This window comes from Erpetoichthys calabaricus, chromosome 5 (assembly GCF_900747795.2).
Source record: "Erpetoichthys calabaricus chromosome 5, fErpCal1.3, whole genome shotgun sequence".
Classification (NCBI taxonomy): Eukaryota; Metazoa; Chordata; class Cladistia; order Polypteriformes; family Polypteridae; genus Erpetoichthys; species Erpetoichthys calabaricus.
This window is the reverse complement of record NC_041398.2, coordinates 200,021,401-200,039,923: the sequence shown is the minus strand read 5'-3', so window position 1 is coordinate 200,039,923 and position 18,523 is coordinate 200,021,401. Positions and strand designations below refer to the sequence as shown.

Below are 18,523 nucleotides of genomic sequence, written 5' to 3'. Positions count from 1 at the left end.
GCCAGCCAGCTGCTTTCATAGACCTTAATTCTAAATCATACCATGGAGCTGGATGCTCAAAGGAAACCTCCTCGTGTTTTAAAGGGGCTATTTTATCTAGTGCTGAATGAAGCGTTGATCAACAAGACTGTTAATGTGGATTGAATAGGGTAAGATTGAAAAAAGATCAGAGGTGGATCCAGAAAACTTGATGTTTACAGTTAAGAGAAGGAAGAGGCGCAGAGTAAGAGAGGCCCAAATCAGTGCTGTAAGTGTTGACAACAGATAATCCAGATGTGAGGATCAGGTCTAATATGTGATCGACTAGTGTGGATTGCTCCAAGTCAAAACAGTCCAGTATGGATAGAATTCATTTGTCAGCATACATGTAGGAATGTCGATGTGGATATTAAAGTCACCTATAAGAATGATGGTCAAGGAAAGAGATCTTAAATGAGTTACTAATTCAGTCAGTTCAAATAAAAAAGACCCATTGTGTTTTGATAGATAATGGACAACAACAAGTAAGATAGTACTAGATTTTGTTGGACATTTAATTGGTATTTTTGTGATGTTTAGCTTAAATCTAACAATTACTGCGACCCCTTCCCCTTGTCTTGCACCACGAGCTTCTGTAAAGTAAATAAATATATTTGAGACATGAACTCATTTGGTTTTTGCCAAGTTTCAGTTAAGCAAAACATATCAAGGTTGCAGTCTGTAATGAATTCTGACCGTACTAGTGTTTTGCTATTTGTAGACCTTGTGTTAGTGGCTGAGAGATTGTTGAGTGCAGATCCACCTCCAGAGTTTGTTTCAGTATTTCACAGATCTGGTACATTGACACCCCTATACCCAGAACCCTAAGTAGGACAACATATTCCAGTTGCTGCCTGGTGATGGTGGCATCCCGATCCACAGTGTAAATATTTTGGGTGCCACACAATATTAATGTCTTTTAGGAAATTCTAGTCCAACTATTTGCTCTGGACAAACTGTTTAATATGTAGAAGTTTATCGTGAGAGTATTCCAGCATAGTAGAAAGTCAGTACATAACTGAGAAATAGCAAGTTGACTGAAGAGCAGCTCAGCAGAGTGGGAAAGGTAAGTGGGGAGGGAGTGCAAAGGTGAGCAGTGACAACAGAGGAGCCAAGAGTCCAGAAAAACAGCAGATCCAGCCCAATGCCAGTCACACAAGGTGTTCCCCTGGACTCTGTTCTCAGCCCTATGCTCTTCTGTATCTATATGCTTCTCCTTGGCCATATGGTTCATAGCTATGGACTGGGTTATCATTTTTATGCCGATGATACTCCACTCTATTTCAGTGTTAAAAGTGAAACTTCATTAGGCTCACAACTTCCCTCAGTGAAATTAAAACATGGATGAAGCAGAACTCTTGAAAGTTAAATTGCAACAAAACTGAAATGCAAAATGCCACTAAAGTGCAACTTAAGAAAATGAGCTCCTTCTCAGTCACTCTTGATGGTGATATCATCAGACCTTCTTCTAATGCAAGGAATCTTGGTGTCATTTTTTATTCCTCCTTTTCTTATTCTGCCCACATAAACCAAATTAAGAAACTTTCTTGCTTTCACCTCCATAACATATCCCATATTCACTCATTCCTCTCCTTTTCTAATGCTGAGAAACAAGCGAGCACATAATGCCCATCTTGCTTCGCCTCAACTAGTTCCCTGTGTCTAACAGGCTTGAATATAAAATTCTATTACTAACCTACAAAGCTTTGAATGGCCTTGTCCTGGACTACATCAGTGACCTTCTCCATCACTATGCTTCTGTTTGCCCACTAAGGTCTTCTGATTCTGCTCAGCATGATGTGCCCCACACTAACCTGCACTCTAAGGGTGACGGGGCCTTCAGCTGTATAGCCCAGACTCTGGAACCACCTCCCTAAATTAATTAGATCAGCTGACTCCATTCATTCTCTTAAAAAACTAGGGGGCTTTGCGCTTCGCTCGCCAACCCCCCGGCTGGCGCTATGCTCCAGCTACTTCGCATCTCAGCCAGTTGCTTATGTGGATTTCACTTTCACCAAACAACAAATCTTTTAATTCTCATGGAAACGCCTCTTCATTGGGAAGAAACACTACTTTTCCATGATAGCAACGCAAATTAGACAATCTACATTCTCTGACTTAAAAGTTGAAATCTGAACAATATCTACCTACTTCTGTCATATCATCTACGTCCATATATTCAATGTCTTTCAGTTATTTCACAGAGTAATAATTTCCGTTTGTTTGTGCTAATGCGATCTTGTTTTGAGACTTTCAAATTTTAGTACTTTCGTTATCGCTAACCTGCTCTGCATGTGTATTGCGCCAAGGTTTTTGAATTCTTTACAACATTCCCCTTTGTCATCTGCTGTTTGTCTTTTATTTCTGGCCCCGGGCGTGGTTAAATCTCTTGGCACAAAGTCTCGTCTCACGGGACATAAAATTATCTCTCTGAAAAAGTCTCGTCTTGTCTTGTCCCAGGCTGAAAAGTCTCGTCTTATCCCAGGATTTTTTTATATAATAGAGAGAAAACTTAAAAATCTGTTCAGGAAGGCTATAACTTAACTTGACATTTTGCCCCTCTTTCAGTCTTCCTCTCTGCTGAGATACTCAGTATAATTTGTGTGTGTGTTATATCACAAATTATGTTATTTGGGTGATGTTTCCTGTGTCTGTTTTAGTGTTCAGGAAACATTTGTATCCAATGTTACATATTCCTGCTATTTCTTTCTGAGACACTGTGAAGGGCCTTGAGCATGGGAAAGGCACTATATAAATAAAGCGTATTATTATTATTATTAATAATAATAATAATATTATTTTTAGAAGAAACACAAACCTGTGCCGCTGGAGGTTAGATCCATTAACAACACAAGAGTATCATAAGATGCACATGAAGATCACTACCAGCAATTGGAGGTTCCAACACACAGCCCTGGGCAATCACAAGTGCGATCGCCTTAGTGCGAAAACCCTGATGGCAAAGAGGCAACGATCCACACAGATGTCACGAAACACAACATACAGTACACAAAAAGGCAAAAGAGTCAGGCAGACAATGGAATTACTGGAAGTTTCACTGTTGAGCGCGAGTATTGTTTCATTTATCCAGTTGAAGCACGTAGAGACAGGAAAGATGTTTTCTGCCTTAACCCCAGGAACTGAATTACTTGTCTAAATTTAATTAGTTACTTGTAATTTTTCTCATTTTGCTTCCTATGTTTATCCTTTAAATTTTTCTGAGCCGTGAATCTCAAAAATTGCAGTTAAATGGTGAAAGAATAATATTAGTCAATCTTTCATTTGCTTTGCTTCGGTGACGGTTGATATTTACCCTACACACATGTATATGCTACTGGTCAAAAGTATTACACCACCTCACTTTCCGTTTTTTCTTCAAATTGAATCAGTTGAACTGCAATGAATGGCCTAAAATTGGTAAAAGGTAAGCAGTAAACTGCCAGAGGTTTCAGTTTAAAGTTTAGAATAGCAAAAACTGGATATAAGGAAATATCAGAGAATTACAAATGGGCCTTCTTCAGGGAACAACTAATAACTAACAATCTACAGATGTTCTTCAGCATTTAAAGTAAATTAAGCCTTGCAAATTGAAGCAAACAATTTGCACAGGTGTCCCAACTGTTGATTACTTTAATCTCTGTCTTAAAGCAGAGTTGGAAAAGGCCGTGTTCTGAGGGTCACCATCTTGCGTGATAGGCACCTCACACCACAATAGCTTCAGATTGTGTGTTTGTGTGTCTGTGTGTGTGTGTGTGTGTGTGTGTATGTATATATATATATATATATATATATATACAGTGGTGTGAAAAACTATTTGCCCCCTTCCTGATTTCTTATTCTTTTGCATGTTTGTCACACAAAATGTTTCTGATCATCAAACACATTTAACCATTAGTCAAATATAACACAAGTAAACACAAAATGCAGTTTGTAAATGGTGGTTTTTATTATTTAGGGAGAAAAAAAAATCCAAACACCCTGTGTGAAAAAGTAATTGCCCCCTGAACCTAATAACTGGGTGGGCCACCCTTAGCAGCAATAACTGCAATCAAGCGTTTGCGATAACTTGCAATGAGTCTTTTACAGCGCTCTGGAGGAATTTTGGCCCACTCATCTTTGCAAAATTGTTGTAATTCAGCTTTATTTGAGGGTTTTCTAGCATGAACCGCCTTTTTAAGGTCATGCCATAGCATCTCAATTGGATTCAGGTCAGGACTTTGACTAGGCCACTCCAAAGTCTTCATTTTGTTTTTCTTCAGCCATTCAGAGGTGGATTTGCTGGTGTGTTTTGGGTCATTGTCCTGTTGCAGCACCCAAGATCGCTTCAGCTTGAGTTGACGAACAGATGGCCGGACATTCTCCTTCAGGATTTTTTGGTAGACAGTAGAATTCATGGTTCCATCTATCACAGCAAGCCTTCCAGGTCCTGAAGCAGCAAAACAACCCCAGACCATCACACTACCACCACCATATTTTACTGTTGGTATGATGTTCTTTTTCTGAAATGCTGTGTTCCTTTTACGCCAGATGTAACGGGACATTTGCCTTCCAAAAAGTTCAACTTTTGTCTCATCAGTCCACAAGGTATTTTCCCAAAAGTCTTGGCAATCATTGAGATGTTTCTTAGCAAAATTGAGACGAGCCCTAATGTTCTTTTTGCTTAACAGTGGTTTGCGTCTTGGAAATCTGCCATACAGGCCGTTTTTGCCCAGTCTCTTTCTTATGGTGGAGTCGTGAACACTGACCTTAATTGAGGCAAGTGAGGCCTGCAGTTCTTTAGACGTTGTCCTGGGGTCTTTTGTGACCTCTCGGATGAGTCGTCTCTGCGCTCTTGGGGTAATTTTGGTTGGCCGGCCACTCCTGGGAAGGTTCACCACTGTTCCATGTTTTTGCCATTTGTGGATAATGGCTCTCACTGTGGTTCGCTGGAGTCCCAAAGCTTTAGAAATGGCTTTATAACCTTTACCAGACTGATAGATCTCAATTACTTCTGTTCTCATTTGTTCCTGAATTTCTTTGGATCTTGGCATGATGTCTAGCTTTTGAGGTGCTTTTGGTCTACTTCTCTGTGTCAGGCAGCTCCTATTTAAGTGATTTCTTGATTGAAACAGGTGTGGCAGTAATCAGGCCTGGGGGTGGCTACGGAAATTGAACTCGGGTGTGATACACCACAGTTAGGTTATTTTTTAACAAGGGGGCAATTACTTTTTCACACAGGGCCATGTAGGTTTGGATTTTTTTTCTCCCTAAATAATAAAAACCATCATTTAAAAACTGCATTTTGTGTTCACTTGTGTTATATTTGACTAATGGTTAAATGTGATTGATGATCAGAAACATTTTGTGTGACACACATGCAAAAGAATAAGAAATCAGGAAGGGGGCAAATAGTTTTTCACACCACTGTATGTATGTATGTATATATATATATATATATATATATATATATATATAGAGAGATATATATAGAGATATATATATATATATATATATATATAGAGATATATATAGAGATATATATATATATATATAGAGATATAGAGATATCTATCTATATATATATATATATATATATATATATATATATATATATATAGAGATAGATAGACAGACACATACATACATATGTGTATATATATATATATATATATATATATATATATATATATACACACATATGTATGTATGTGTCTGTCTATCTATCTGTCTGTCTGTCTGTCTATTTTTTTTTAATCAGTATTAATGGTTATTTTTGAATATTTTGGCTATTGTTACTACAGTATACGGATATTAATATGCATTTTGATTGGCTAAGTTTTAATCATATAATAAATAGTAACATCCAAAAGGGTAACTTAATTCACTAAAATGTTTTGTATTACCAATTTATTTCTATACAAATGAATGCCGTTTTGCTAACACAACACATTGTGAGCTTCCTCCTCAAAATGTAGTCTTGTTCTGCTGGTAACCTGCATTGCATATTTCATATGGTTTTAATTTTGCATTCTTATTTTGCCTTTCTTTGGTGCTAGCTGCTCTACTTTTGCTGGAACTTGCTACAATTCTGATTCTTTCTTGTCTTCCAGATGGTTTTGCATAATAAATACACATTTTCATGAATTTGATCATTTCTGGATCTTTATAATGATTTTTTTTAGTTGATGCCAATTGCAAAATCAACATGTTTATAATTGGCATTTCTCCTTTATGTTGTTAAACTGGGTGCCTCTGTGTTTAAAGGATAACTTTCTTATTTTTCAAGCCAAGGTTATTTCTGCACAATCAAGGTATATATTAATTTGCTTCTTGAAATTTGTTTTCTAAATTTACACGTTTTTTATAAATGGAGCTATAGGATACCAGGGTCCAGAGGTGAAAGAAAAAACCTTGAAACCTACCAAATACATACATTTTGAAGCAACAGAAGTTGCGATTTAAGAAAACATGTCTTTGTGTTTGAGGCACCCTTGAGGCACACAAGAAAGCTAGAAATAATTATTTTATCACAGATTCTTGGTACTGTTTTCTCAAGGTCAGGATATGTTGCTTACTTGTTTGTATGCAGTGGCTGTAGAGTTATGACTATGCCAACCCATAAACCAGGTGGGCTTGGGTTGCTAAAGCGACTGTATAGTGTGTGTTCATCCTTCAATGGACTGTCACCCTGTCCAGGGATTGTTCCTGCCTTGCATCTGATGCTTTTTGGGATTGCCTCCAGCTGTACTATGACGATGCCCTGGATAAGGAATAGGGAATAAGGGATAGGAAGATGGATGAATGTATAGTATGCCTGATAATGTCTGTTGTTGTCACTTGATTGCATGCCACATGCAGTCCTTGGTGTGGAAACAAATAATTGCTGGTACTTTCTGTTTTTGCAGACTGTGTGGTTTCTTCCTTCATGTGGTAAAGTTCTGTTCTTGGGGTTCGGGGGTTCAGTTCCCCCATGGAGTTTTGAGTGTCCTGTTATGTTATATTGAAAAGCTTCTCAGTGCGAGGTTCACAACCATTTCCAGCTGGTATTCCACCAGTATTGTCTGCTCAATATTCTCTCTCACTGAAGCAGACGTGTGCATTATCAGTCCAGAGTCAGTAGGCAGTATCTTTGCAAAGTAAAGAAAAAAACTTCTTTATAGTAAAAGAATATAAAAGGTCATATGGATGCCATTTTTATTTTTTAATGTCTAGTTGTCTACAGAACTGAGTCAGCAATTCACATCTGGGCATCAGCATTTAATGTTAATAATGGCTGTTGGCTCCTGGCCTTGAAGGAGTCTGCAGAGGAAGGCAAAATTGGTAATCAGAGGTACATAACCGGTCTTCTTTTAAAATGGCTGAATTTCACAACAATGGTTGGCTTCTTGCTTTTTTCCCTTCTTAAAATGACATAGTTGTGCTGTTTTGCAGTATGTATATAATCACAGGATGGGATCAATACTTTACAATATTTTGGTCTTTAAAAAAATTGATGTATTCTTTACCTTTTAAGTATTCTCATCACTTTGGGATCCCGGTACCTATAAGCTCCAATATAAAACAAAAGAGCAGGCCAGTTAGCTTTTAAAATGTATAAAATTGCTTTGGTTTTGAATGCAGTTTCATGTGGGAAAACGAATATACTGTTTACCATGATTTGAGAAAAAATAACTTGATCAATACCAAACTTACCCTTTAAGGTTATTCTTTTCTATAATTGAAAGTTTCTCTTGTGGAATTGGAGTGAATCTGCTGCTTCAAGATCTGTGATTTGTCCTGTTTCATGTATTGGTTTGTAGATAATAAAAATTATATTAAGATTTTGTTGGCATTTATCCTTTCAAGTGTTTATTTTATTACTAGGTCTATATTCATCCTCTTAGCAAATAATGAAAGCATAAGGTGTGGTGAAAGTAGTAATTTTGACAAATTATGAGAACTGTGACTAAGGGTCAAGTTATTAAGAACTGTAGATGATGACCATGCATAAGCGGTTTTTATTACCTTACCTTTAACTACAATAAGAGTCAGACTGTTAGTTCCTAACTTCTTTCCAATTTCCTGACAAATTATCAGGGTACAGCAGAGTATAGAATCATACAAACTTTTAAATCATTTTTTTACAGTGGTCTTTAAATTTTAGCTAATATAATATTTATCATGAGAAGAAGGAAACATCTTTTTCATATACACATAGGCTACAAGCAGATCTCCCAGTACTCGAATATTCTTTAACTCTGGATTTTTTTCTAGAATTTGAAATGCGGTGTTTAATGGTTATTTAGGGCATTTCTTGGTTTTAGTTTCTGAACAGTTCTTCAGTCTTCATTTTGTTTAAAGCCCAATGATTCTGAAAGGCAGAAACACAAAGGAAAAGCAAAGGCCAAATCCAGTTCTACACATTTACAGCTTTTTCATATGTACACAGTCATAGTGGTAAAAAGTACTAATAAGAAAGTACTCACAGCCAGTTTCCCCAATTCTTAGGTTTACGTAAGGGGACCGAATGGGGTGTCAGAACACAGATAACTGAACTGTACAGCAGTACTCACATATAAAATATGGTATTCTCAATTTTGAAGTGCTTCTGTATATGATTTACGATACCTATTCCTTTTGAGAATAAACATGCATTAGTCGGGTCCTGGCATTTTCCACTATATGTTTGTCACAACTTATTTTTAGTTTAGTGCAGTGAATTAAGTGAGTGTGCAGGTGCTATAGAAATAAATGTTGTTGTTTTCCATTCAGGGTATGACGGCTTTAAGAGGTGACCTAAAAATTGCAGAATTATGAAATAATGCACATAAAATGAAGAAGTAGTGTGAAAGTGTAAGTAGTGCTAGTATTAACTGAGGTTGCGTTCAGAATTCGAAGGATGACTACGTGAAGGAATGTGGACCTAATAATTCTGGGGTGACATCAGATAATGTGTATGAAAAGAGTGGGTATCAGTGTAAGTGCCACACGTGTTCGATGGGCACCCCGAACAGGAGAGGGGATGGTTCTTTATCTGGACAGGAGACTGCAGCAGGCAGACAAGCATCCTGCTCAAGGGATAGAAAGGTGCCAGACCAAAAAGAAACTGCCAAAGTGGATGGACGGACAACCCAACGGAAGGAGAAGGTTCCTTACCTGGACGGGAAGCCCCAGGAAGATGGACAGCCATCCCAGCCAGATATATTTGGAATGCCTTTCCTGACCAGGATAAAAGAGAAGGACAGCGAAGGATTGTCTCTGAGGGGTGTTTATTTCCCTCAGGTGCTAGGTAGCAGCAGCCCTCCATATTGGCACCCATTTGGGAACCAGCTGGGAGTTGTAGTCCAGCAGCACAGCCCTGCTGGAGTCCATGGGTGCCACAAGAGGGCGCTGCAGGGAGATATACTCCATTCTGTGTGGGACTTCTGTATGGCCCGTAAATGCTTCCAATGGGCTGCGGCCATGACACTAGAAGTACTCACAGGTCTTCAATGAAAGGGATTGCACTCCCTTGTCCAAGCAAGTCAGAGCTGGGAGGACGGAGAACAATACTCAGCTGGAGTTGGGCAGTGTGGTGGTGAAAGGAGTGGTATTGAGGAGAGGAAACTTGTGCTTTTGTGCTTATACTGAGGTATTTTTAGTAATAAAACACTCATTTATTTGAACCCAGGATTGTATTTTTTTTTTAATTTTATTGATTTTATTGTAATCATTCCATACAAATACAGTACACCCCCAAAATTCGCAGGGGTTACGTTCCTAGAGCACCCGCGAATTGTGAAAAACCGCGACTTTTGGATATGGTTAAAAAATGCCTTTTAAATGCCTATTTTTATAGTTTAAACCCTAAATACAGTATGCCCCCAAAGCACTTTAATTTCGTTGCAACCTCAGCTTAATACATTAATACATTACCTAAAAAATAACCTTAATACATTACCTAAAAACAGAAAGTCAAGGTAAACCCGTCTACTGTACAGTACTGTACTGCTATGTCTCCTACGGTGCTACAGTACAATGTAAAATACCGATGTTACCGCTATACATATTGTAATTCATGCAAGCACGTTTTCTTTGGTATGTGCTGTTGTTTTCTTTGTTATAAGTAGAGAAAATACATAATCATTTCATTTAATTAAAATGTACAGGTACTCACCAATGATGAATAATATTGATGATGATGAAGTAGCTGTGCAGTACGATGCAGAGGACTTAAAACTCCTCAGGTGGCACCTCTTCTTCAGGCACTTCAGAAGGAGTCGTATCTTTGGACGGGTCTTCATCTGGTGGAGTTTCGTGCTGGCTTTTCTTTATTGGTTTCATGAACATTGTGATGGGAAGTTGCTACATTGTCTCCTGTAGTGAACTGCTGCTACAATTTCCGTGCTTTGATGTTAACGTCCAAGGGGATGTTCTTCTTCCTGCAGTCGGTGATCTACAATGCCAAGGCAGATTTCATCCTGACGATATTTTTATTCCTTACGATCGTTACCTTTTTGCCACTATCACATAAACTTACAGATACGGTACTCCAGATCGCAGCTTCGTTCTTCTTTATGTAGCGTGCGGTGCTTTCATTAATGCCATAGTGGCACGCTACTGCAGTACAACTTTTTAGTTCCCGGAGCAAATCCAGTAGTTCAACCTTCTCCTGGAGTGTTTTAAACTTCTTCTGGCACTTAGGCTCAGTGCCAGAAGCCTTAGAAGGTGCAGGGCATTTCGGCAACATCTTGTGCGTTTAAGAATAACAAAATGAATACAATAGCAAAATGGAAAACACAAGGACACTCAGCTGGAGACGCGTCACAGGGCAGCAGTCAATCAGCAGCAAGGAGAAATGAATAACGCTCTCGGATTGGCTACTTTCACCATCCCAAATCGCGTTTCCCTCAGCAGTGGTAAACCCACTCAGCTGGAGAAGTGTCACAGGGCAGTAGTCAGTCAGCAGCAAGGAGATATGAATAACACTCTCGTATTGGCTACTTTCACCATCCCAAACCGCATTTCCCTCAGTGGTTGCTTCCTGTTCTCTCTGCAACACAGTATTGCCATGAAAAAAGCCGTAAAAAATTGCGGAGGATATTTGCGCTTTCCGCTAACAATTAATAGTTAGGTTCTAAGGAAAAATCCGCGAACAACTGAGTCTGCGAACCCTGAACCGCAACTTCAAAAATAGGATTGAAAACAAATCATCCACCACCCCTGAGAAAGAGAGCATGGCCAACTGACTAGAAAAGGACTGTATTTTTGTCTTTGTGTTTCGGGCTCACTAGCACCCCTGACGATCACAACAGTTATATGTAAAAAGTTTGATTCTACTTGTAGTGTATGAGAAGGGTAATTTTAGATTTGTTGTATTCTTTTCTTAATATCATACTCTTTGAATAATTGTTTTTTTACATGTTTCAGTGTTAAGTGCATTAACTGGTTTTTGTGACTAATTGATTTGATTTTTAACATAGGCAGTGCGTTGACATGAGGCTTTCTTAAGCTTATATTCCATATGTCTAATGCTGCTGAAGTATTTAAAGAAATAATAAACCTCTGAATATTGAGTGCAGATACACCAGAAGAGGCTCTTGCTCCCTCGGGCAGTGTGCATAACAACACTTCATAAGAAGGGCATTGATCTTTTTATCCATTCAAACTCCTTTTTTAAGATTCAGGACAGTCAAAAGTGGATACCGTAATGGAAACAATATGCCAATTCAGCTTGAAAATTTTCACACTGTGGAGAACAATGGAGTAATCAAGACATCTTTCCACCAGTAATCACTGTTTGTTTTGCATTTATGTCAATTCTTTTGATACCCATTGATTTAATGGTGCCTCTTGTTTTTTGTATGTTACCTGTTATTCCTGCAACCTCTGTCTATTTTGAGTTTGGGAACTGTTGGTTTCAAAATATACAGTATATGTTAAGAATTTTGTAGACAGGTTACCATATTTTAGGTGTATATGCATCTAGTGCAAAAAGCATCTTCTGCAAGCACCATGTCAGTCTGTCTTTTTACATTAAACAACTTGATTGCCAGTGGACTGATCTTGTTGAAATTCAGCATGTTTATTCATCACGAAAGTTTAGTTTTTGTTGAGATATCTAAAACACAGCATGCTCTGTACAAATATTAAAAAATCATTGGTGTATTTCTGAACTTGTCTGTCGTAAAATGGGGAAATATTCTGTGTGACTCCAATTACAGATTAGTTTACTCTTTCAAATTTACCTTGAATGGTCACTTCAGCTTGTATAGTTTTCTTCATTTATGCATCCAACAGCCACTTCTGACAGCAGAACAAATCCCTATTACAAGTTAGTCAAATGCTGCAGAGAAGTCCATATGTGTGAATCACTTGTACACCAGCTTACCACTGACAACCTTACCAAATATCACTAATCTAGAAATGAATGTAAGAGGAAAGGAATTAGGTTAGCTTTGCATAGTGAGCACAGAGTGATCAAAAATATACACAGTACATTACACTAAAAACAACTTCACAGTTTCATTATCTGCACATTATTATGGTTGAGGCATTTCTCTGATTCTATAGTTTAGTTTATCAGCAAAACTCCAGGTCTGCTCTACATCATGGTCCAAAGCAGCCAACAGTTTTGCCTTGAGACTTAAACACAATTTATCTCTTCGAGGATGTGAAGATCCTCCACAACTATCAATGGGGTTTCAGTTGATGCCATTTTTACATCACTTGAATTCTAATCTGCTGTCTATGAAAGCTATTGAGCCACCACAAGCCTATTTGGGTTTTGTTTTTTAACTACACCATATTGTAAACTTACTGACTAAAAATCATGTATTTAATGTAGATTAGTAATAAATGCAGATGTATTCTGTTATCACTGTTTTTTGGAACATGACTCACTGAATGCATTTACATGTGCTTTAATAATCCTGTTATTCACAGAAACCTGGTTTCTAAAATTCCATTTAAACCCTTATTCCGTTTAGAGAAACCAGGTTAATAGACATAGTTTTAACTGTGAGTAACCTGTTTACTTAGGCATGTAAACCCATAACGGGGTCACAGTTAAGGTTTTTGTTGTCTGTGTATGTTTGCCTACTTCACACACACACACACACACACCCACACACACACACACACACACACACATACACTTTCAACAGCTACAGGTAGAAGTGTCCACATAGATATATTTCTTGAGGCAAATAATCAGTCAGTCGCATTATTCCTTCTGGTTTAAATGTTCTGCCTCAGTAGTTCAGAAATCAATAAATTTATCTTGATGAGCATGAATGTACAGTGCCCAATCTTGTGAGCACTGCTGGGGGTAAGGGTAACATGTATAATGTAGTCTGATTTACTTTTTTAAAGTAATGAGTAACCTAATGCAATACTTATTTTATTGAAGTAAAAATACCTGTGTTATTATTATCTTAGTAGTACTGGGTGTAAGGCAAGAAACACACGTTCCAATACGATGCTCCTTAGCAGGGTTTAATTGCACAGCCAAGCAGAAAAGAGTGTGCTGCATTCAATCTGATAACAGAAACATATAAATAAAGTGCTGGTTTATTTTTAATCCAGTTATTTGATATGGAGATGTTGAAACAGTGTGATTGGGTAATGCAGTGGCCAGTGTTCATAATGCAAATAATTGGTGGCTCATGTTGAGAATGTAAAAAGGAGATGAATGTTATTTACTTCACTGCACATGATGGACTAACAAAAAAAATATCTCCAGCTTTTATGTTTGTTTTCATATTCACAGAGGTCAGTGGTGATGGCTTTTTTTTTTTTTTAAATAACATCTGAGTGTAATTCCAGAAGCGTGTTTATGGATGTACACAAAAGTTTTTAAGAAAACAGGTTTCTGCCTTAGCCAGGTTACTCACCTTATCCTGGTTTTGTGCGTGCATGTAAACTCACTTACTGTTACAGAAATATTTTACAAAAATGTGATACTTGACTCTTTGAAGTGACAAAAAATGTAAAATGCTCCAAATTTCAAATCAGTTAACTAGGTCTCCATATGCACCTAAATGTTACACCACTTATACTTTTTCCAAGTACAGGATTCATGGGTCAATTTCAAATGCTTTCCTACAATTGTTTTTTGTTCTCTGCGTTGAAAAGTGTGGTCACCCATGGGGATTAATACTGCTACTGCACAGATGCAATGTCCTATGGTTCTGCTCCCAGATGCTGTCTATGTAAAGTTTTTTCTCTGGGTAATTCAGATGCAAGTCAGAGTATATGCAGAAGTTGTGATGAACTGGCGCCTTGTGCTGAGTTAGTTCCTACATTGCACATGATGCTGCTGAGATAAACTTCAAACCTCTGCCCCCACGAGATTAGATTGGTTAAGTATATTGTTAATTTGATCTTTCGTAACACTGAATTAAAAGTATGTCACTGTTTTGAACTTTTTTTAAAATGAACATTTTTTATAATGATTCATTGAATTGGCATTAAATTAAATTTTCTGATGTTTTTCAGTCATTTCTATCTGAAGTTCCTCACTGAGACTTGCTTTAGGCTATAAAGTTAAAATCCCTTTTTCTTTAATAGAGAGAAGTACTTGTGTGTACTGAGTTGAAAAAAGGTACCAAAAGTTTATGCAAAACAGACATTAAACTACATTATCCTTTAGGCAACTAATTTAAGGAGTGGCTGTTCCTTAAGCATGTGCTTTTGTTCTGTAAGACTCAATTTCAAGGTCATTTAATCTTCAAGTAAAATTGTATTTCTTAAGAAGTGGGAAATTGAACATTTCTGAAGTAATGAACGATTAATTTTATTTTATTTTATGTAATGAATTACTAATTCCGTTTCTTTTATCTCATCTTTCATAGCATGAGTTTAATAATTAAATCTCTCTCTACTGACCGTTTAGAACTGAAGAATCATTCAGTTCATTTTTACATAGGCTAAGAAAACCAGTATGGCAACAACAAAATAAATAACTGCAGCATTTATATTCTTCATTATATTCTCAAATGTATTTTTTGCACTCATTTGTTAACAAGTTTATAAAGTCCAAAAGTTGGTACATTCAAGTAGCCTGTTCATGACACCCTTTTATTTTGTAATGGTTTTATTTTTCTTTGACTTCAGATGTGTATTAAGCATAGTCAAGCTTTTCAGTTGTATTCTTCAAATTTATGGATTAATTTGTTTCATGTGTGATGTTCATTTTAATAGATTTATAGTAGTTGGTAAAATATATTTGCTGCCATTTATGCCTGCATAACATTGGTTTCTAATCAGATGTATTTCAGCAATCTCCCCAACTTCACATTATTTGATGCTTGCTTTCATTTAAACCTTAACTAGAACAGCCATGCAATGTATATTTGCAGGTGATTGTATGGATTGCCATTGGGGCCCTGGATTGCCATTGGGGCCCTTCACAATATAGCTGATTTTGCAGTACATGGACTATATTTTCACACTTGATGTTTTATGATCCTCAGTTTCAGCAAAGAAATTGAAATGTGCTTTGATCAATGGACCATTGAACAGAATGGATTGTCGTATCTGCAGTCTCCTGATCTGTAACTGTGAAAACACAAACGCTGTAATCCTTACCTTTGATGAAACAGTATTTGCAACTAAAATGAGCATAACTTATTTTCTGGGCTATATTATTATGTGTATATGTTTTTGTTCGTCCATAATATAAGGGCTTTCTTCAGTACAGGACTTCAGGAATCATGACTTTTATTCTAAAATTCTTCATGGTGTAATTTAAAAAGTTTGGAAGACCCACTGATCTTACAGTATAAAAGCCCATTGTTTACTTAGTAGTAGTGCTTTGTTGTGGCAGATGTGGCTAAAACACCTGAACCCAGTAGTACGGAGGGGTGTCCACATTGTTTTTGTATATATAGTGTTTAAAAGAGCCAAAGAGAATGAATAGGAGGATAAAATTACTTCCCTTTTTAAATTTGTTAATCTACACTGTTCTACTTTAGAAATGCAAACTGCATTTGTTCAGTAAATGTTTATTTAGTCTTTTATCAGTGTTTTAATGCGTCTTACATGTGGCAGTACAATTTTTGATTATTCATGGATTTTGTTTTCATTTGGTTTATTATGCCAGTGTTATTTCGATGATGAGATGAATGTGTGGAGCTAGAAAGGAGGACAGAATAAGAAATAAGACGGAGGTACAGTGAAAGCAGGTGTGATGTGTTTAAAAAAAAAAAAGTACAGGAAAATAGGTTGAAGTGGTATTGACATGTGAAGAAGAGACACAAAGATAATGCGGGTAACAGAGTAATGGAAATGCAAGTACACAGAAAGAGAAACTGGGGAGGCCAAATCAGATCTTCTTTTACTTTATCGTCCTCCGAAGGAAAAAGGTCTGACTGGGGAGGAGGTACAGGACTGGCTGTGTGGAGAGGGTTGATCAGGCACATTGACCCAGTATAGAAGTGGCAAGAAATGAAAAGGAAGTAGAAAAGAGTTTCTATCTTTTCCTGTCACTGATTATAAGATGTTTACTCTTCTCTGCACTTAATGCATCCTCATATTCATCCAACTAAGGGGCTGTAGTTTAAGGTAAAATGAAATTGCTGAAAGATAATCTTACTCGGTTGTGAATTATAATGTCTCAAAAAGATTTGTTCTAATTACTTTTGAATTTGTGCTTCGCTGGGGATCATTATTTGGAGGGTTATCATTCTATTGCTGAGTAATAACTATTCCTTTAGTGTTGCTTTTGGATGTACAGTATATTCCCAAAGGCAGTTTCTAACTCCTTAATTTCTCTTTTTCAGTTGGAAGGCATGAGCTGACAAAGCATCAGGTTGCTGTCAAGATACTTAACCGCCAGAAAATCCGCAGCCTTGATGTAGTTGGGAAAATCCGCAGGGAGATCCAGAACCTAAAGCTTTTCAGGCATCCTCATATTATTAAGCTGTGAGTGCTGCTTCAATCTCAGTTTTGCTTCGTATTTGGTATTCTAATAATTTTAATGTGGTTTATTATTTGATAAAGTAACACTTAATATTCTGGAAATCTTAAATCTGTCCTGTATTAAAACCAAATGAGTTGTATGGTTAGCTCTTTATTTATTATATAGGGGTTATTTTATATGAGTTGTTAACACATTAGGTCTGTACATGTAATGTCCTTGCATCCCTGGCAACTGCATGGTTGCTTCTTCTCTAGCGTTATATGACAGATTATATGCTTTCTCTCTGGCCACCTCTTTCCCATGCTTATGCTAATGACTGCCTTTTGTCCTTCTGTGGTACGTAGCACACGGCATACCACCCTCTAGCCATACGCACTGGTTGAACTCAATTTTTGGTAATTTAGCATGTCTTTTAGGTACAGAAAAATTGGCTGATGGGAGTGGGTAGGGGTATTTTTCATTTGAGTAATATTTTTTAGTAATCTGTATGACAAAATCCAAGTACATAAGAGCTGTCTTTTGATTCAGCATAATTTACTTTGAGCAGTTATAAAATGGGCTGTTAGTGGATAAGAGTTTTTAATATTTGGAAGATACACAATAACCTTGAACATATTTTTGGTGGAACTATGCACCATGTGACTATAGCACAGTTCAGTTTAAGAGATTACATTTGGTAATTTCTTGGCAGCTAGCTCTTGAGTAAAATTGATTGATACTGACCATTTCTGTATTAATTTTCTTCTTGAAAAGATGAAAGCAATAAAAGAAAATTGATAAAGGTCACAATGGGTAAATGTAGCTTTATTTTTTTGTTTTTACTGCCATTTTGGCTTTCACAATTGAATTAAAGAAGTTAAGCTTCAACAGCATATCTATATTAATTGTACGTAAGCATAATCATATTTCTAATTGTATATTTTAATACAAATAATTTTGAATCTTCTATGCAGTATAATTCAGCGCTTTCATAATTTTTTTCCCCATCTTGAATATTACATTAATCGCTGAATTAGCTGAAATTGTCATTCATAAAAGTATATTTTGTTCCTCTGTTCACCCAGCATGCTCAAATTCAATTTAAAAATATTTTATTTGTAACAAAAAATTTGAAAATCAAATATCTGCATTTTTTTGTTTAAATATTTGACTCCATACCTGATTCCAGTAGTGAATCTTTTTGAATGTGTTTATACATGATTTGCACATTAGAATTTGGCAGTTTATGGCCATTTGTCCTTAAGGATTTGCTTGAGCGCAGTCAAACTGGACTGAGTGTACCAGACCAAGCTTTGGCTGTATCATTCACTGACATTCGCCTTTTCCTGACTCCAGTGTTGCTTTTGCTATATGCTTGAGGTAGTTGGATTTCTACAATACAAATCTTTCTCTCAATCTCTAACCATTTGTAAATACTGTACATGCAGGTTCTGCAAAGTATTTGTCTCTTTGGCTCCATTTGTTGTCCTCTTTATCTACTTCCATCTTTTTTGTGGTAAGATAATGCTAGACTATTAAGTTTTGTTCAGTTTGTGTGAAACAACATTCGGCATTTACCTCAAGCAGTTTAGATTTTACTTAATTTAAATCAGACTAATTGTAGTCTTTTGCTATATGGTCTCATAGGAGCAGGCATATATGTTA

At 36.8% G+C, this 18,523-nt stretch overlaps 1 protein-coding gene across 2 annotated transcripts in view; it reads left to right on the top strand.

The window, feature by feature from the left end:
• prkaa1 (protein kinase, AMP-activated, alpha 1 catalytic subunit) overlaps positions 1 to 18,523 on the top strand; it is a 65,381-nt gene that overhangs the window by 15,556 nt on the left and 31,302 nt on the right. For both annotated transcript variants that reach the window (XM_028802396.2, XM_051928491.1), the window contains exon 2: positions 16,740 to 16,881. In XM_028802396.2, coding sequence (XP_028658229.1) covers positions 16,740 to 16,881 — 142 coding nt within the window. The remainder of the gene's footprint in view (positions 1 to 16,739; positions 16,882 to 18,523) is intronic.